General features: G+C 48.2%; 1 protein-coding gene across 3 annotated transcripts in view; it reads right to left on the bottom strand.

Moving 5' to 3' along the window:
• Window positions 1–1549: 1549 nt before the first annotated feature.
• Prkce (protein kinase C, epsilon) overlaps window positions 1550–21230 on the bottom strand; it is a 499694-nt gene continuing 480013 nt past the window's right edge. For 2 of the 3 annotated variants that reach the window (XM_013517553.1, XM_005390971.2), the window contains one exon: window positions 1550–4720. In XM_013517553.1, the coding sequence (XP_013373007.1) occupies window positions 4574–4720 (147 nt within the window). In that variant the 3' untranslated portion in view covers window positions 1550–4573. The remainder of the gene's footprint in view (window positions 4721–21230) is intronic. The other variant, XM_013517554.1, reaches the window with a different exon arrangement.

The following is a 21230-nucleotide window of genomic DNA, read 5'->3' as shown; positions in this document are numbered from 1 at the left end:
TTAAATCAAGCTAAGTAATATATCCATCTTCTCACATTTTCATTTGTGGTATTTTTCTCTTAGCATTTTTCAAGTATACATTATTGACCAAACCCCCATGTTATTCAATCTCTAGCATTTATTCTTTCTGCTTAAAGGAATTCGTACCCCTTGACCAATATCTCCCATTGCCTCAGGCCCCTGCACCCACCATACTGGTCTGTGCTGCTAAGGGTTCTATGTTTCTCCTAATTGCTTAAATTCATGCTTTGCTTCCCGGGTGGTCACTTGGAGCTAGCTGGCTGAATCAGAGAGGAAAAGATGTGATAAATATGCCCTTCTTGGGGTGGGTCTGGAGAGTCCTGCTTACATCTCCAGGTAGGCAGGCAATGAGGCTGAGGGGTGAAAAGTGAGCAGCAGACCTTTCGGAATGACACACGGAAGTCCTTGGGGGGCTCCATGGAAGTGATTCAGGGTGGTAAGGGCAGTAGAGTGCATGCCTAGCATGTCCCAAGAGGGAAAAACAGTGACGTCGCTTTTGTGGGAAAGGATAAGTTAGGCTATCCTTTCACCTTAGGATTTCAAATAGGAAAACCAACTCAAAATACATCATACATATTGAACCCTCCTCCTGACACATGAAGCTGGAAGAGAGGGTGGGGGCTGGGCCCACGGGGGAATAATTAACGTATCTAATGTGCATGTACAAATCCGCCAAAATGAAACCTCCTCATCAGTACAGCCAAGATGCACTATAAAGAAAGGTGAGAAAAAAATGCAACTCATGCAGCAGTTTTGGCTACTTGGAATTTCTGATGTATTTGGAAGTATACCTTTTTGAGTTTCAAATATTTTTGCAGGCTGCGGGTGTAGCTCAAGGGTACAGCCTTTGCCTGGCGTGTGTGAAGTCCTGGGTTCCACCCCTAACACAGCCAAAAAGAAAAGTCCATGTGGAGGGAGGAGGAGGAAGAGGAGCAGTGCAGCACCAGGGCCGCCTGAGTGGAATGACCGAGATGGAGCCAAGAATGGCAAAGGGATCTGGAGGGCCCAGGAGTCACCAGGGTGGCACAGACATGGGGCGGGGGAGCGTGCAAGCTACGCAGGAGCAAGCCCGTCAGCTCAGACCTCAAGGCGATTCAGCCTACAAGGAGTGTCCTGGACCTTGGAGTTCTGAGCAGCAAGCCTGACAGTCCTGGGGGGCCTGCACAGACTTCGACTGCAAGGAGGTGCATAGCTTCTTTGGAGAGACAGAAACACGGGCTGCTTGCTTCCTTGTCATCGCCTCATGCTCTGAGGCAGATAGTATGCCATCCTTCCATGCTACCACAGCCGGGGCTGCACTCCGTCTGCAGGGGGCCCCTCAAGCCTTTCAGTGAGACCTCAGAAGCACGGAGGCATGCAGGGGGTCAGGAGAAGATGCAAACTGGCTGCCCCTGTACACCTGTCAAGAAGGAAATAGCGGAAACCTGCCTAGGCATTGCTTTAGGGAATCTCTAATTTACAAAGGCCAAAAGCCTGATTGGTACCCCTGTTTCATGAAGGAGGCAGAAGTCCTTCTGGGACTGAGAGGTAAGATTTAACATCATTGTATTTATTAGGTTCTGAAACAATACACATTCACATCCTTTTGAATACAGTACATTTGGCACAACGTTTACAATGAAATAACACTAATGAATGGAAAGAGATTAAAATTACATCCAGAAAAGGAAAAAATGTACAAATAAAGCATCACAATACAAAATAAAACCCTTACGTTGAATACGTTTTATATTTAGCCAGAATTATTTTGCACATAATTTAAAAAGAGGTAACTTTTTAAGCCTTCTTTTTGTTTTTATAAAGCAAGAATGCATTATATTTTCACCTTTGGAGGAAAAATTATGTTTCTACTTCACAAAGTCTATAATGAGAAAACACAGGAGAATAGCTATCCTTCATTTTTTTTTTTTTTTGGCATTTTTTGTACTTTTTTTCTTTGAGAGAGAGAGAGAGAGAGAGAGAAAGAGTATAAAGAACGGGCAGAAATGTAAGAGTCTGTCTGCTTCCAAATCCTTGCTGCACGTGAAAGGATAAGTTCTCAAGGAACCAGGAGCCTTTTTCCATAGGCCTAGGCTGGATTTCAGTCTGCCCGTGTGAGAGGCAGTGGAGGCATCCCCGCCACTGGCTGTAGGTGCTAAGGGGGCCTAGAGCTGCCAGGTGGAATGTGTTATTTGACTTCCCAGCGAAAACGCCTGTTGTCCTGTAGGAAGGGCCTAACCCTCCCGGCCGTGCAAACACCGCCAGCCCTCGGACAAGGCCATTTGGCATTGCAATTGAAGATGGCTTGGTTGTCGAAGTTCATAGTGGAGGAGGAAGCAGGAGAGACAGATGGGGGAAGGGCTGGTTGAAGGTTGATTGAGATTATGCGTGAGCATGATGGGTGTACTGTCGTGTCTCCCTAAAAAATGAGATGATGCCACCATGAAGACATTTCTGTGCTTGTACCCCACTGCAGAAGACAGCCTGCCCCTGGGGTGTCAAGTTACCGAAGATAAATTAATCCAATGCTCTTCATCGCTTCACCGCTATGCCAAGCACAGCGACGGACACAGCGTAATATTTAATATTTGCAATCATCATAAGAACAGATAATAATTACACCTGAGTTTTTAAAACATAAAAACAAGAGAGAACTGAATGTCATCGTTAGTAACCAAGGCTGTGACCAGCCAGATGCAAATAGGGGCACACTCTATGGGCTCAAAATAGTCACTGTCCAAGCTTTAAAACCACAATGGGAAACATTCCTTCTGTCCCCCATCTCTGTCAGGGCATAATAGAGCGCAGGAGAACTATACATGAAATTTAATATAGCTTAATACACATATATGTTTACATCTTTCAAAATAAAACAGAATGAAATAAACAATACAAGCCCCCCCGCCCCAAATAAAAGAATACACCTGTCTCTCGGTAACTTGAACCAATACACTTATAGAGTATTGCACCTGGACATTATTATAATTATTCTTTCATAGACTAAAGTTTTATAATATGCCTGAACATGCAGCAGTTGATACCTCTATATTCAATGAATTAATTCCACAGGCCTTGCAGCAAACACTATATACAAAAATCTCAAATGTACAAAAGGCAAAAAGCTTCATTAGCGCCACTTTGCCACTCACAAGTATATATATTGAGGAACAGCTGGGGAATCCACGTGCAACAGTTGGAATGGATTCCATTCCCTGCTAAGTCAGTTCAGTAAAATAGGTAATCAAATGACCTCCAGGAAACATATACACAAAGCCACAGAGAACCCTCAGAAATCAAAGAATGTAACACTGTTAGCGTATCTATAGGAGGTAACATCTCGTCCGTAAGTAGCGTCCACATGAGTTGCCACTGTATGTCACACGGAAACAAAACTCCGACTACAAGCAGCCACACCGTCAGTTTGCAAACCTGTTCCCTTTGGTCTCCTGCCATGCTCCGCCCAACGCATGGCGAGCCGCTTGGCACTTGTGCCAAAAGTGGATACTTCATAATTAACTTTAAATGCTTCATGTTTAAAAACCACAGCACAGTAGTACTACCATTTTGTAGAAGTGTGCAAAAGAACACACTGCTGCAGAAAATAAATAGCGTGTACGTTGGGAACTCAGGATGACACTGGGAACTGAGTTTTGCTAGAACCCTAGGGTCCTGGCCATTGCTGCGGTGGCCTTTGCATTCAGGTAGAACGGTAATAATGAGGAGCGCTACTTGTTTCCTTTTCTTTCGATTCAGCCAGCCCTCATGTGTCACTAAAGCACTGACAGCACAAATCTCGGACGACTGGATTCTCATTGTGTATTAGCCCTTTAATATCCACCTGTATTCATACTGGGATTTCTATCTTTTGGCCAATTAGAAAGCTCATTTTGATCATACATTTTTCTAATGTTAATGAAGTTCAGAAATTATTTTTTCCACAAAAGTGATTTCTTCTGTGAGATACAAACTTGGAGTACTTTGGCATGCTCGAAACAGACACCAAAGCAAGGCAGAATGAGCCATTCCAGGGCAGACCGACGCAACTCGCCAGCCTGCGTGTCTCCTGGGTCCCCTCCATCAAGGGCGCCCGCCCTCATGGGGAGCAGGTGCCAATCTCTTCTTGTCCTGGGCAAAAGGGCAGGGATCACAGGCCAGAGGACAGAAGGGACGAGAAGCAGGAGGTGTCGGGATTCTACATCCAGTGGCAAAGCCAGAGTCTTCTTGGTTGATATTTTTTCTTTTTTCTTTGTAATAAAAGAACTGAAGTTGCTTCACAGCTAGGAGCCCCATGGAGTGGGACCAGGCTCGCCACAGTCCAGACACGGCAACGTAGACACCCAGCTGCTGACCCAACTCCAGTCTGCATTCCAAATGAGGCAAGACCTGAGAGTGCCTTCCGGTCACCAGGAGGTGGGAGAGGAGGTGGCGTGGGGGCGGGAAAGCAATAAATAGAGAACGGCATGGGACGGGGGCTCCGGGAAGAGGAGCAGTTCTGAACCTTCTGAGCCTCTGGAACATGGGGTCTTCTCAGCACCCTCCCTGCAGCAGCGGCAAGCCCACCCCGAGCGGCTTCTCAGGGCATCAGGTCTTCGCCAAAGTAGGAGAAGCCTTTGAACTCCTCCTGGTTGATCTGCTTCACAATTGCTTCATCCACAAGCGTGAGTACCGGCTCTTCCCGGGTAAAGTCTTGGTCAAAGTTATTGACGTCTCTTTTGGTTTTCTGTGGGAAGACAAGAGAAAGTGCTGAGTCAAGGCTGACCTGTCTTCCAAGGGAACCCCACGGGGTGTGGGCGTCCAGCGGACCAGCCTCTCACCAAGGTGAGAAGCAAGAAGCTACTGGAAGCAGACACAGGGCCGTTCCAATGAGGCAACGATGGATGGCCCCAGGATCAGAGGTGACAGCAGAGGAGAGAAGGAATGCACTGAGGTGAGGAGGAAGAAGGGGTGTGTGGGAATGATGGAAAAGCAGGGAAGTGGGATTCCCACAGGCTGTGTGTGCGCATGTGTGTGCGTGTGTGTCTGGGGAGAAGAGGATGTAAAGCTCCCACCTCATAGCCCCTCGTGGCATCTGTCGTAAGCCTCGGGCATCAAGCCCTTCCTCCCTTGACCCACGGAGCAAACCTGAATCCACCTCTCTGAGCCTCCAGTGCTCCAGACCCCATAGCCCTGCATGTCTGCTCAGGTGACATCCCCTCTCTGAGCAGGAGCATTGGCGGGGGCAGGACCGCCTTCTGGGAAGCCTGCCTTGACCCCCACCTGCCCTCACCGTGACCTTAATTTATAATTCTGCATCTGTATTATTACTGTTGCACTCAGCACGCTGACTGGCCATGATGTGTCTATGTCTTTGTGTAGCCCACGAGCTCCTGCCAGGTTCACACCTCACCTAATTCACGTTGGGTTCCACAACGCACAGTAAACAATAAGCTTATTGTGCTTCACACAGTAAGTATCTATTATGGGATGTGAGCAAACCTGTTACCTCCCAATTGGGAAGGACCCAGACCTGGTCAGGAGTTCGAATTCCCAAAGGAGGACTGTGTGCCTTATGCCTGAGGGGACAGACAGTAGCAATCAATCAACCCACAAACAAATCCTGGTTTTCTGAGAAAATCAGGAAGTATAAATGACGCTTTTTGCCGTTAGGAGTATACAGCTGCCCTGGGGAGCCAGTGTGCCTGTCTAGCACATATTGCATGGGTTGGAAAAACTTGCACAGAAAAATCAGGGCTTGGGGCAAGGCCTGAAGGATGGGCTACAATTGTGCTGGTAGAGATAGGAGAAAGGCATCTTGGCAGGGCGGCAGATGGGACAAAGGCAGGAGCACAAAAGACGTACACAAGACACAGCAGGTTTGCCAAGATGCCCGGGCAGGGTCCAGCATGGGGATCTGGGGATGGTGGGAGGTAAAGCCGGAGCCCCACTGTGAGGGCTTCAAAACCAGCCCCTCCTTATTATTCTCCCTCATCCCCAGTACCGTGCACAGCACCATGTTAGGAAGACAGGAGGCCCGCAACAGGTCTTTCTAGAGATACTGATTAACTGGCACTGCCCAGGATGAACAGACTGGATAATGGAATATATCTTGTGGAAAGGATAGCAATACAATTTTTTTCCCCAGTACTGGACATTGAACCCAGAGCTTTTACAACCAGCGACATTCCCAGCCTTTTTTATTTTTTATTTTGAGATAGGGTCTCGCCAAGTTGCCCAGGTTGGGCTTGAACTTGCAGTCCTCCATCAGCCTCCCAGAGTATTAGAATTAGAGGCATGCATCACCATGCCCTACTACGATTAGCAATACTATTTGCATGAGAAATAATATGCTCTATGCTTTGTAAGCAGCCAGTAACCTAAAAGATATCAATGAGTAGTCCATGAAAAAAGTAGCTTTGAGTCAAAGCTGTATCTGTACTCTGTCTTGTCATGTACATGGCGAATTAATGCCTCTGAGAAGCTGTAGAGTAGAGAAAGTGGGTCCACTTTGTTTCAGCTAGCCTTCCTCAAACTTGACATTAACCCCCTCAGCCCAACCTCCGCCACAGCTCCCTAACACCTCTCCCGAGAGCAGAGCTCTTTGGGAAGTGCTGCTTCAGGGTTTCCCAAGCTCTTCCTATTCATTTCCTTATCTGAACCCTGGGACAGGCAGGTATTGTGATCCTGATTTTACAGCAGGAGAAAATGGCTCAAAGATGTTAACTGGCTTGGCCAGAATCAAGAAAAACCAGGGCCTGAAAAGGCAAAGCTGGAACTTGGATCTAGATTTTGGCATGATGCTTCCCACGGGGTGGAAGGCTGGAAATCCATATGCCGGAGAAGTGGGAAGAGAGGCAAGGGTCAAATTCAACCACCAGGAGACATTGAGGAAAAGCCGTTGAGCTAAAATAAAGCCAGAAAGGTCTGCCATAGGCAGCGCTGGCGGGGGAACACTATGGATTGGAGAAAGTGGATACCATGGGCAAGGGATCCGTTTGAAGTAGCCCCAGACTGAGTTCAGAATCATGGACAGCACAGAGAAGCGATGAGCTCAGCTGTCCCATTTTTCAGCACATCAGTCACGTCTGGTTTCTTTTCCCTGGGAGTGAGCTGAGTGCTTCAGGTCTCAGAGACCTTGGACGGAGGAAGCAGGGTGACACAGAAAACCCAAGGGGTTCCCAGAAGCGGGACTTGCAGCCGCAGGACATCATGTTGCCCCTTGAGACAGGAAAAGCTCAAGAGTGGCTGAGTGGCCTGTGGCAGGACGGCTAGTCTAGGGCCGGGCTACCTGTTCTCCTTCTCCAAGGTGTACAGGGCCAAAGGAAGAGGGAGGCCCTGTGCTGAGTGGGACTTCGGAGAGGAACAACAAAGCATCCCCATAGGGACGCAGGCTCCTGTAGGAAGCCGTGCCCCGGGAAAGGGAACAGTAACGTGCTTTCTGAAAATCTCTATGGAAGGAGGGACGGGTTAGCTAATGATGGGCCCGCTGCGCTCGATGAAGTGAGTTCAGATGCAGGAATGGTGTAGGGAGGTGTGGCAGCCACTTCAGAGGCACCTGGTATCACCCAAAGGCAACAAGGACGCACACACACTGGGGCTGGAGCAGAGGGGGACAGGAATGGGTGGCAGCAGGCTGAAGAGAAGCAAGGAAAGGTCAGGAGGAAAAGCCCACTTGAAACATCTTTCAGGATGGGCTGTGACTAGCAGGGCTCTAGAATTCTCGGGGGCAGGAGACCCTCTTTCGCGCTACACCCCCTTCAGCCAGCCACTACCAAGGACAGCATCTATATAAAGATCCTAGGAAAACCCATACACTTTGGCATTGACTTTTCCTACTTTCTTAAAGGTTTGTGCCTCAGTCTTTAGCCATTAGTGTCCATTAGATAAAAATTGGTTTCTAAACTCCAACTTTTGAGCCAGGGATATAGCTCAGTGGCACAACGCTTGCCTGGCAAGCTCGAGGTCATGAGCTCAATTCCCCATACAAGAAACAAAGAATCCACAAGTTATTGAGTGTGCATGAGAGAACTAGACTTGGTCAATACAGCTCGGTATATCATTCCCAGACCTCCAGTTCTATGGCAGGCTCATTTAGAGAGCCACTGGGCTTGGAGTTTCAGGGGTTCCCAAGTCATCTGTGGCTCTCGAGAGGGTATGCCGCTTGTCCTGACCTTGGCAGACTTGGCTCACCTAACCCCTTGCACAAGCTGGCCCCTGCCTGGTTTTCCTCGGGGACATCCTAGGTGCACGCCAGTTACTTACGTCTACTTCAAATACCTAACACCACCACTGTGTGGAATTCCTGACTCTGCTTAGAGCTCCCCAAGACAAACTCTGACCACTCATACTGGGATGCAGACAGCATAGCACCCCCAAACTTGAAAAGGATTAGGATTATATCCTTTCCTCACTGATCTTGTTCTTTGAATCAATGCTGCCTCCCTCACGGAGCAGGCGTGAGACTCAACTCACAGTTCCGAAGGATAAATGTGGGGACACTGTAGATCCCATTCCTCTGTCACCCCACTCACCTCCTCTGATGCCTAAGTGCCAGCCTCTTAGCTTGTCTCGCACACCTGAGAGATGAGTAGGCACACATTCCCACTGTAGCCCCTCCTTCCTCCATGAAGCTTTTCCCACAGCCTTGGATCACTCTTGGGAGAAGCTACATGGGGTAGCAGAAAGGCCACTGGCTGAACTCCTGCCCTGGTACTCCTTGATCATAGCACTCTGTGAGGTCCACCTTTGTGCACCTTGGCCTTTTCATCTGTAAAAGTAGGGTGCAAACAGATGCCCTATAGGTAGCCTTGGATACTAAATGAGAAGCCAGATGTCAGACGATCAGACCTGACATGAGTGGGCACCCAGGAACTAAATTCCTGCCCTCCCCACACCTTAGCATCGTGTGTCACAGGCCCCTGCTACCTCCTTGGCTGTGCTACCCAGCACAGTCCCTGTGATGTGCCTGTCAGTGCGCCGCGGGAAGCTGGCCACAGAGCTTTACATTCCTCCATACGCCTCTCAGTCCCGAGAGAGTGTGGAGCTGGGGACTTCCTCCAGGGCCGGGGATTCGTCTCTGGCGCCTCGCTGCTCTAAGGATAAAGTTCTGGTTTTCTATACTCCCCTGCTCCAGAGGCCTTCATGATCTCGCCTCTGCCCACCTGTCTGGTACCAGTGAGCCAGGAGCTTCCTGTCTCCGGCTCCTCTGCCTGGGGCTCCCACTCTCCTCCTTGCCTTTTGCCCCTGTCTGCTGCCCTCTTCCACCTTTGTGTGTCTGCCCTTCCTGCAGGGGGCCCTTCCTGTCCCTCTGAGGGCGGCTTGAGCCAAACATCCAATGTGCACCTCATCTTTTCTCCTGAGCTCTTATCACAGCCCTCCATACAGTGAGGGCCCCCTTCGCTGCTCTGTGAGCTCCACGTGGAGGGGACTGGGATGAACTCGCCGTTCTCTGCCAGCCCAGCACAAGCCCCGCACGTGCGGTTTACTCAGGCTGTCCGCTGGAAGAAGCGGCTGGATGCATCTCTCTTGCTGCTACTGTATCCAGGGCCAGCACAGTGACCCGGGTTCGGGGCCAGTGGCCGCTGTCCTGACAGAGGGCTTTTCATTTGGGGAGGTGGAAGTGGGGTGGGAGGAGGCCGAGGTCTGGCTCATGAAGGGTCCGCAGTGAGACAGCCCAGAGCAGCACTAAGCCCCGGGGGGTCAGCAAAACAGGAGGCTTAGGCTTAATTAATGTGGTCTCTGGAGTGCTTCAGGCATAAGGGTTCTCTAATTGCTGGTACAGGATAGAGACAAAAACAATTTTAACCAGGGTTTGGGGAAATTCCACCAAGACAAGTGTGTTTTGGGACTTGGTGGGCCTGTCTCTGGCCCTCAGGCTTAGAGCTGAGAGAAAACAGCATTCCCGTTCCCTTTGGCATCTCTTCAGAAATCGGGTCTTGGATTTAGAGATCTGAGGCTGACATCAGGGAAGGGCCCATCTCTGGTGTCTGCCATGGGACATAAAACTAGAACTATGGAAATCGCTTCAAATCCCCCCAGATCCCACTGGGAGGGAACTGCAGAAGCGAAGTCCTGGGGCTGCTTCAGCCATCAGGCCTGGCGCCCCTGCTGGGTATCAGCAGTTAGACTCCAGCACTGAGGTGGCCGAACACTTACCTCCGTCTTGCCAGCGGAACTCTTTCCCACCCTCATGTACTGGAGGCTTAAACACAAACTCTTGGAGGAGCCAGTGGCTTTTTGCGCCTATCCTTATCTGATTACTGGGAGATCAAGGGATGGCTTTGTCCTGTTTGATCATAGTGGATCCATGGGCCCAGCTCTCACATGACCGCCTTGCTGGTACCTGACTTCTTCTACCCCTCTGCTTGCTGCAGGTGCAGCAAGAGCCTTGGTAGCAGACTGACCCTAAGCTGGGGTCCTCTAGAGCCTCATGGGTATGGCCAGCAGTAACAGCTATGCTGCCTCTCCCAAGAGCCTATCACTGCTCTGGAAGTGCAGCTCAGTGGTCGGGCCTGGGTTCAGTCCCCAGCACTGCAAGCAAACAGACAAAAACACCTAGTTCTCTCTGTATCTCTTTTAAGTCTTTCCTGACACCAGCCACATTCCACCTCGCCCTCCTTCTAGTTTCTTGGCACTGCCTGGATCCTGCTTTTGGCCACTTCTAATGTTTCCTGTGTACCATATTCCCCTCTCATAGTCCCGGAGGTACCTACTGCATAGCAGTGTACACACCAGACACTTAGTGTTCATTTGCTTGAAATTCATTCACTCACCGAATCCTTCCTAGCTTAGAAATATTCTTATCTAAGCTCTACTTCTCTCCTCTATGGAAAATGCAAGAATTTAAGTCATCGGAAGACTTACTCATCATCAATGAACTAGATCTTCACATACATGTATATGTATGCTCATTATACTCATACATTCTAATAAACATTACTTGTGAACATCTTTATACATACATGCTCATGTGTGAAGTTAAATGAAATAGGAAATGTATTGCTGCATAGGTTCGACCAAAATTTCATGTTAACTCTCAAGTTAGAAATTTCTCTAGACAGAATCCTTGATCCCTTCTTCCCCTTTATACCTTTGTTAACCAATAAATATTCATAGTAGCTGGGAATGGTGGTGCATGCCTATAATCCCAGCACTCAAGAGGCTGAGGCAGGAAAACTGAAAAGTCAAGCTCAGTCCGGGCAACTTAGTGAATTAGCAAGACTCTGTCTCAAGGGTTATAAGAACATACAGATAAATCTCAGATAAATGCCAGAGTACTATGCAAATGTTACTGTAAATCTGTCACCCACCTTATTGCTCTACCTTCAGTGTTTTGTCATTTTAAAGTGTCATAGGCATGCATGCCTCCCATCTAGTAAGACATCTATAAAAATGCTGCTCAGGACAGAATCAACATAGGCTCTGCAGACAAGTTTCTTGTGAGGCTGACATCATGTCCCAGCAGTGCTCTGTGGCATATGATTGTTAAGTAAATGGAGAATCAACCAGCCCAAGGCAAGGTTTTCATCTTGTTCATGAGGATGATATTAGGGAGACAGACTTTCAATTGCTTGGCTAGAATAAGGATACAAATGCCTCCAACAGCTCTCTACTACTTGGTTTTTTTTTTTTTCCCAGTACCGGGAATCGAAGTCATGATCTTGACTTGCCAGGCAGGCACTGTGCCACTGAGCTAAATCCCCAGCCCCCTCTCTACTACTTGTGAAGTTAATTTCCCCCAAACATCAGAATAACAAATTCTCATACAATCCTCTAGATACTTGCTTTAATACCACCCATCTTAAAATTATTCCAAATCCACATTTCCCCTGGTTTTAGGTACCGAGAGACAATTTGTCCACCTCCTATTATTTGGTTTCATTGCTTTACTCCATCATATCCAAATCACATGGAAGGTTCTTCAGTAACCTGGGCCCTGAACCTCAGCCTCAGCTGCACATCGGAATCACCCGGAGGAGCTTTAAAACATGATGCTGGTTCATTCCCACAGATTCTGTGTAACCTGCTTTGGGATCTGGTCTGGGCATGCAGTGTCCGGGGTCCCTGGGTGATATACAGTAAATGTGATCAGTTCATTTACCTGTCTCAGGTTTCAGTTCCCTCTTAACGGGTTTTGCCCTAATCTTTGAATTTCAAAGATACTTTTTTTGGAGGTAAAGTACAGCCTTGTCTTTTGTCACTGTTTAACACAGTGGTTCTCAGGTTGGCAGAGCATCAAAACCAAACACAGTGCCACAGAGCCTTGCCCCAGATTTGTGAATTGGAATCTCGGGAGCAGGGGTCCAGGACGCGGTAGTTTTTTAGAGCTCTGAGAGTAATTCTGATGTATAGTCTAGTGGAGTTTGTGCAGGGGCGTGGAGGATCTTTCTTCTTTTTTCTTACCATTTTCAGAAGGACTTTTTCATGTCTAAAAGCCTGTGTAAGAGCCTAAAGTTGTTCTAGATTTAGTTTTCTTTCAAGTTCATATTCTATATTGGCATTCCTTCTCAGTTTTACTACTTCCTTCCTTATTTTATGTGGGTCTTTGTAAAAGGGGACATCTGACAGCTTGCTGGTTTCTTTAAATGTCACTCTTTGAGATGTAGTGTAGCTAAGTGGTTTGACCTACATGTTAATAGTCCTACAGTGTGGATTCCATTCCTTATTCTCCAATTATTAATCCTTCTGGCCTTGGGAAAGTTAGTCTCTTCATGTCCCCATTTTCGCATCCATTAAATGGGCATATTATATATTTGTTATATGAATTAAATAATACATTCAAGTGGTGAGGACGGGACATGGCATAGAGCCAATTACCTGTGCTTCTTCCTTATTATGGATGACAACTGCAGGGTGTACCACAGAGCGTTGCTTTAGGGTGATTTCTATTTGGTCTTTGTTCACAGAATAGTCTTTGTTTCACCTGGGCAACCTGTGTGCTTTCCTTTCCCGTGTCCATTAAGTCTAGAACTAGGAGCTGGGAATGTGGCTCAGTGGTAGAGCTCTTGCCTTGCATGCACGAGGTCCTAGGTTCAATCCCCTGCACCACATACATTAAAAAAAAATAGTAATAACAAATAAATTAAAAAAAAATAAATCTAGAACTAACCAGTCTTTGCTCAAAGAAAAGAGCCTTATGTGTGGCCCCCCAAAATAATGTTCTTTCAGCCCTGTGTCTCTTTCTTTCTTCCTTTTTTCAGTGACAGGACACTCATAATATGTACTTGGTATATCCTGGTGGGCCATCTTTATACTTTCCGGAATAAGGCAGGATAAGAAAAACAAGGAAGACTGGAAGAAGATGGGTTTAACTTTTATCATGCATCTCCTTTTCTCTGCAGTCAGCTGTGTGTCTGAGCACTGGGGAGGCTGGGGCAATTGGAGCCACGGAGCTAGGCGAGCTGGGGTACATGTGTCTCCCCAGCTGACACTGCCTGTCCGGGACACAGACCCAGAAATGCCCCTAGTTGCATTTTCACATTAAATCTCCTGATTTTCAAATGTTGCCAATTTGGCTTTTAAAAAAATTGTTCTCTTAGCTGAATGGGTCACACAATCCTCCAGTTTGTGAACTTACTTGTACTTCTTAGGGGAAAAGAGAATAAAGACCCATTTGCTTTTTAAGGACAAATGATTAGCTTCAAGGTAGTTCTCAGCCAATCGCTGGTCTGAAGGGGAGGCGCCCAGTGGCCGGTTGGCAGAGAGGAGCCACACAAATCCTTGCATACCCTCCCTGACAATCTGGTGGTTTCTCTCTAGACTGCTTGGGAGTAGGGGCTACTTCACTCCCAGGGTGGGCAGTCTGTATCTATATTTCTTATAATGGACCATATTCTCGCAGACTACCAGCCATTCTAAACAAGTAAACTATAGCTGAAATCTGCCAGGGCAGCTGTTGGCTAGACTTCAACCATTTCTCCTCTTTCCCTCCCCACTTGCTATTGTTTGCTAAACTATAAAAAAATGTATTTTTACAAATTCCATCTGAAGAGTTATCTTGGAAAAAGACAAGATAACAGCCAACTCTGTGTTTAGTTATTCGCTCACACCTATTTCCTCCACTGCACTCTAAAGAGATTTCACTGATCAAAGGAGTTCAGCTAGCTACCACTCTCTGTGAACTAGCTACGGGAGGGCAGACTGCTGCGAAATAGGTGTTCCAATATTTGTGCCTGGTAATCCCTGAAGGGTCATTTAGGAAGCGGTGCACTCTTGGGAGCCTCCAGAAGGAATGAAGAACCAACACACATAGTGGCTGGGGATTTAGCTCAGTGGCACAGCACTTGCCTGGCAATCGTGAGGTCATGAGTTTGATTCCCGGTACTGGAAAAAAAAAACCAACTCCCAACTCCTGGGTGCCTCCGACTCCCACAGAAGCAGGAAACATGGTCCTCCTCTGCGTGGGTCTAGTGAGGAGCTTTTCAAGGTGATGCTCAAGCCTGCTTCTAACTGTACATCCTATGGTGCAATCATTTCAAGCAAAAGTGAAGAACTGAGAGCTTTCTTAACCTGGAATTCCCACCCCTGTCCTGCTCCCATATCACTACCACCAGTGGGGTCCCAACAACACTATGGACATTGGCCTTAGAAGTTCATATGATTTTCGTGTGTCATGTAGCATTCTTTAACCATTAAAAGAAATGGTGGATTGCACTAAAACAGGTAGAGGGTGCATTTGGCTGCAGTTTGTTGACTCCCCCCCTTGAGGAGGGCCTCTGAGGTTCCACAAACATTGTGTAATACAGTACAAGTAAGTTGTGTATGTGGACACATTTGGGTTTTCTTGGGGAGAAAGTTTACTTACAGATTCTAAGATTTTAAACTAACAACTATAGATTCAGGGCTGGGGATGTGCTCAGTGGCAGAGTGCTTGCCTTGCACACTTGAGATCCTGGTTTGACTCCTAGCACCACAAAACAAAACAAAACTGCAAAACACCAATGTACACATTTCCCCTCATAGAAATGCTGACTTTCTGTGGTATAAAATCCTCTCGAAGGAACCCACATACAGGAGAAATCCCTGAGAAGTTTTTCTAGAATCTGAAAGGTGTCCTTTTACTTAAGCCCCCTGCACTGCAGGGGTCCCTGGCAAGGAGTATCCCCTCAGGTCCCATAGCAAATTGACTACAAGGTCCCCAGTGTAGTCTGAGTACCTACAGGCTCTCTGCAGAGGGTGTGTTTTCTCACCCAGGACCAGTGATGGAACTCAGGCCTTGCACATGCTAGGCAAGCGCTCTACCACTGGCTTTTGGCCCTTTTAAAAGTTTACTTGGAGACAGGTTCTCACTAAGTTGCACAGGCTGAGCTTGAACTTGTGACCTTCTTGCCTTAGGCTCCTGAGTACCTGGGATTACAGGTGTGCACACCACAACCCAACTCACGAGAGATTTGTTTTACATGCAAGTAAACCAAACGTCTTAGCTCCAGGCCATCTTTCCCCCATTCTCCTTGGTGAATACAACATTCTGAGTGGTTCTGAAGGGTGGAGCCCAGTCCTTCCCAGCCTAGCCCAGGGCCACATATAGACACATTCTGGTTCCAACCAGTTGACTATAAAGTTTACTAACAAAAATACAAAGCATAAAATCCAGCTAAGGGTCATCTGGGGCCCCATAATCATGGAAGAGTCCACATTGTTGGTACACACTAATAGTACTCAGCCTGTTGATACAGTACACACTAATACGATCCAGTCTGGACCCACTTATGGTCTAGGTGGCCCCTGAGTTCTGGCAACCTGGCAAGGCAGGCGCCCTTGACAAGCGGCAGCTTCTGTCACTCGTAGAGCCCAGCCCAGCATGGCCCTGCAAGCGCCCCTTTAGTTGACTGGCTCCATCCCTACAGTCTGGCAGAGAGCACTAGATTTTCTCTATGCAGCTGAGCCCAACACCCTCCAAGAGCAGAAATGAGAGCCAGAGTGGGTTCATTCTCCTCCTCAGTGCTGCAAAGGAGCTTCGAAACTTGCCTTGAGACAAGGGTCTGGGGCAGCTGCGTGGGAAGGGAAATTCTTCTCCTGGGAACTGAGGTCCCCGCCTACACCTTGACCTCCCTTATCCCCATGCTCTTCTTTCCTGGCACATCTTGAAACTGGGGCTAAATGATGTCTCGGCTAGTGCCTGTCTTCTCCCCTAGATGAGCTCCACGTGGCATCCACCTCGGGTTCCCACCCTGTAATATGCCAGGGACAGCCTGTTTTTTCACGTGGAAAACACAGCAAAGTTCCCAGCTGGAGACCCGGCCAGGTGCTAGCGCTGCACCAAGTGCCTGGACGCCTGACTCACGTATCCCACACCCACCCTAAGGGCGGGCCAGTGCCAGCACGTCCCCATTGTTGGGAAGATGGGAACCGGGCTCCAAGGTGTTAAACAGCTTGCCTTTGCCAGGAGGAGGCAGAGTCGGGACTCGGGTTCAGCTTTTCTGACCCAGAGGCTGGGTTCCCTGGCATGTGCCATCCTGCCGCCCACCACGAGCTGCTGGGAGGCATCGGTGCCGCCATCTACATGCAGGTATGAAGCACTCCGCCTGGCACAGGCTTTAAGTTCAGTGGTTGCTGCCAGCGGTGAGGCTACATTAGAAACAAACAGTTGTGTTCTGGCTCCACACTCCCCACAGTTCACAAGGCCGCCATTAGGCCTTTTTTGGTCATTTCTTGGACATTAGGGGTGTAAGCAGCGGCATCACCCTTAGAAATGCTGCATTATGACCGAAAGTAAGACATATATTTTATACATGAGCTAGTGCACATCAACTCATGCCAGTGCCCCAAGAAAACTCAGGAAGTTCTACTTTCCTACCTGTGAAGAGTTCTGGATTCTGCTCTGATACCCTATCCCATCCCATTACCTCCTCTCCACCCCTGCCCTACTCTCTCCTCACCTATCCTATGCTTCCTTCATTTTTTTCCCCTGCACCTGACTCATTAGTGATTTCATTAAAATGATTTCACAGCCTATACTTAGTGAACCCTGAAATAGGACAAATAGGTCTCAGGGGGTCCAGAGACCAAGCATGATGTAGAAAACACGGCCTGGGTATCCAGAAATAGTTGCAGGAGGAGAAAGCAACCCCTGCCTGCCTGCCTGCTGGGGCTTGCCTGGGGCCTGATCTTGCTGAGCACTAGGACTTGCAGTAGCAGGATCCAGGTGGGGTGCATGGGGAGCCTGAATCTCCAGCTGGAAGCAGGCAGGCACACGGTGGCCACCCTGCCCTCACTCTGCTTCTACTGGGGCAATCCCTCTTCACTTAGAATCTACTTTTCAAGTAGTGTCATTGTTAACAGCTGTTGGGGTCTAGCTGTTCCAGGGATATTTTTGGTACCCAAAGAGACATTTCCAGGATGGTCCTAACAAAGGTCATGTTCTTCCACTAGCCAATCTACCCCCTTGCTTTATTTATGAAAATGTTCTAGATAGAGATCAGTTCTCTTGGCCTAGGATTTATTATTGTGTTGCCTGCTGGCTTTGGAACAGGAATTGCAAACATTCAAATATGAGCCTCTTGCATCAAGATGAGGTCACCCACCTTCTTTCACCATTCAACAGTGCTTTCAGGTTTCCTAATACAGGATCTAGTCGCCCCAAATTTCCAGGCATAGACTGGAATCAGTCGGGGACCATAAAAGGAGAGAAGAGAATTTCGAGAGGGATGTGGGAAATGCTCTCAAGACAAATGTTGTAGAACTACTGAATTCATCTATTCACAAATATGGATTAACACCTGCTGTCTGCCGGGAAGAGTACCCAGTGCTGGGGACACGTGCAAACAAGGCAGGTGAGCCCTCCCCCCTTGATAGAGCAAACACACGGTGCTAACTGTTGACCCTGAGTGATAAGCACATGGGGATTTAGTAGGCAGTTCTCTCTACTTTAGTATGTGAAAGAATTTTCTGAGTGTGTGATTGAACTTTTTTAGTACGTGATTGTAAAGTCTCACTTCTCAAAAACATGATGCTGAGTGAAAGAGGCCAGACACATCAAAATACATGCTATGTTGCTCCATTTATGTGAAACTCCACAAAAAAAAAACCCAAATCTAATCATTGGTGACAGAAAGTAGATGAAGACTACCTGGGGCTTAGGGGACCAGGGAACTTGGGGAGGATCGAGAGGTTCTTTTATTCAGTGCCTGGGGGGTGGAGGGATACACTGATACATGTTAGGGGCTGAGGGTGCAGCTCAGTGGTACAAACACCTACTAGCATGTAAAAAGCCCTGGGTTTACTCCCCAGTACTGTCAACAAAACAAATAAAACAAAACAATTATATATTTTAAATGGGTATATGGTAGCCTGTATAAATCTTGTTGCACTAAAATTGATTTAAAAAACCCATATATCCCTGCTGTCATAAAGCATGTTTACGTGGAAGGGTAGGGGTTGCAGGAAACCTTAAGGATTACTTAAATAATTCATTTTATAGAAAGGGAGTAGGAGCTCCTGTGGCTTGGGCAGTACAGACAATAACAGCAGGGCCTAGCACCCACCTCTCTCGTTTTCCTCCTTTACTTTACAGGGTTGGTACATAATTCTGGAGTCCTCTATTGTGGGGTGACTATATTCTGAATCATCTGGTGGAATACCTACACATCCCAGGGACCTATGGCCCAAGTCTGTCATGCATCCTAGGAAGACTGCAAATCCTGTTGCTGGTGAACACTAGCAGAGATGCTGGTCAAAGTCCCCAGGTCTGGTTTATTTTCTAAGTCATCTCACCTGATAAAGCCCCCTCTGCAGGGCTTATCTTTCCATCCCCTGCTGAGGGCAAACTGATTTCATATCTCACCAGCTCAGTCACTCTTAACCCTCTTCCATACCCAGCTGGGCTCACACACCTGAAATATTTCACTGACATCCATGCTCTGTGCTCTAGGAAAAACCTCTTTTAAAGAGGAGCAGGCCCCAGAAAAGAGTAGCTAGAAAAACATGGAGGAAAGGTAACCTATGTTTATGTAGCCAGGCCATTTCACTTTGAAGAGACAGGGGTCCATGTGGAACCTTGATGGACTTTCACAAGCCTAATGTGTATTTGTCAAATCCCAGAATTCTAGAAAAATACTTGAATGTTTAGTCTAAATCTGATTCTACTACCATCCCTCCGCGAACAAACAAGGGAAACAAACAGGGCACCAACCCCCATAAATGCAAAGCTGGATTTCCTGGACCTTCTTTCTGCCTTGACAGATAGGCCCTGGATATTTGAAGTCTCAGCCTTGGAGGTGGATGTGGGCCCGGGGACCCTGTCAGTGTGTAGAATGCATCTGTATTCTTCAAAGAGCAGTGCAGGCTTTACGATTTGGGGACTGGAGGATGGAGCTCCTTCTTGGGGAAGGTGCGGATTCCTTCTCCTACTCAGATGCACCCGAACCAGCCTCCATGTACACAGCCTGCACTCCTGGGTGCAGGACCGTCCTTTTGCCCTCTCCGTGAGACTGCAGGAGGGCACTGCTCCTCCAGCAATGTGGCCACACTTGAACGAGATCTCCTGCAAGTCCAAGGCTGAGGAGTGGCTTGACAAGCCTCCTGGGACCCTAGAGGCCCTCACTCTTAGCCTGTTTTGTGAGGCCTTCATGGTATCTCTCACCCTGTCCCCAACTGTGAGAGGCAAGGCTCAAAACTTCTAAGCATCTGTAAGCATCTGTGTAAGTGAAGTTCTGGAATTCCCCCTATTGCCCATTATCCCTGAGTACTTCACACTACAGAGTTTTCTCCCACTCCTTAAGCTTCCTAAGGTGGTGCCATTAGGTGTTGGCAGGGGGTTCTATCCCTGCTTTTGCCAACCTTCCCTTTCAGGGCTGCCAAGAAAGCACCAAGTATATTTCAATAAACTGACTAGAAATGGCCTATGGATGTCTTTCTCCATGTTCTTTTCTCTTCCTAACCCTTCCAGTTTTCCTCTGCGGATCCAGTCCCTCTAGGAAGCCCTCTTTCTTTCTCTCGCTTTTGTTTCTTCCATCACACACACCCTACCGAGCGGCTCCCAGATAGGCTTTGTGTGTTACTTCAAGCACCGGCTGGTCAGGGAGATGTTCAATAAACGCTACTTCGATGAACCCACGAAGGTAGAGCCCAACCTAACGGCCATTCAGTCATAAAGAAAAACTAAGGAGCATACATAGAGATGCTCAACTAAGCCAGGCCAGTCCAGCCAGGGCCAGACTGTCCCTGGAGTAGAAATTGGGGTGAGGGAGGGACTAACGTGGTATAGTGGTGGGTCTGCACCCAGGCCACAGGAATACTCCTGCTATCAAACAATTCTTAGATGGCAGAATCTCTTGTGCAGAGTCCAAGATGCCCTAGCATAGCTGCTCAGTTTAGTGGGATATTGGAACCTACTGCACGGGTGCGGCATCTCCCTGGGGACCACAGCCAGTTCAGCAAAAACACCGCTGAGGAGGAATGCAGGGAAAGTAAAGGTGGTGAGCAATCTGTAGAAGAAACGGGGCCCCTGATCCTGTGGGGAAACTTGGGACACGATCTCAAGCGGGAAAAGGCTGGAACTGGGCATTTGGGGTGAGCTGGCCTCTTGCTGTGCCTCCTTTTTCTAGGTATTCCCCCAGCTCAGCCCGGTGGTCTGGGAGGATTAGGACAAGCAGGCTCTCTGTGGAATTCTCAGTTGTGTTTCTTCTTGGTCTCCCCGTGGCTTTCTTCTCACCCAACTGGATGTGCCACCTCCTCATCTAGATGCTTGTCCCCCAGCCCTCTGGAGCAGGAGCGTGGTCCATCTCAGACTACCCCAGCCTCAGTCTCTGGCGGTCCTCCTCGTGATCCCAAGTGCTCAGCGTACACAGGCACTGTGCTGCCCGTTGCGAGAATCCACAGGGCACACCAGAACCTGCCTGAGTTGGATGCTAAAGCCCCGCCTCTAAACATCACACCGCTGTTGGGATCCTGAGCTCTGGGTCTTAGAGTACTGGGGCCAGAGGAAGAGGCTTGCACAGGCTCAGGAGGAGGTAGCCAAGGGTGAGAAGGGTTCTACAGTTCCCTAAGAGGGCACAGGGCACAAAGCATCCTTCTCAGGTGTGTTATTCACCCTGTTTATAGCTCCGTGAGGGAAGTATTCTCAGCCCGTTTCACAGGTAAGGAGGCCAGAGGTCCAGGTCAGAGGTGAATCCTCAGGGTCACATGGCTCTTCTGAGAGAGCAGTCTTATTCCAACCCAGGTCTCCCTGCAGTCAAAGCCAGTCCCCGTCCTCTGGGCCACGCCACCACCTAAGCCAACTACTGAAGTCAGGCTTTTGGAACTTCCCAGCCCTGGGC

Source organism: Chinchilla lanigera, unplaced genomic scaffold (assembly GCF_000276665.1).
Source record: "Chinchilla lanigera isolate Chin_1 unplaced genomic scaffold, ChiLan1.0 scaffold00040, whole genome shotgun sequence".
NCBI classification, from domain to species: Eukaryota; Metazoa; Chordata; class Mammalia; order Rodentia; family Chinchillidae; genus Chinchilla; species Chinchilla lanigera.
This window is presented reverse-complemented; position numbering and strand designations above follow the sequence as displayed.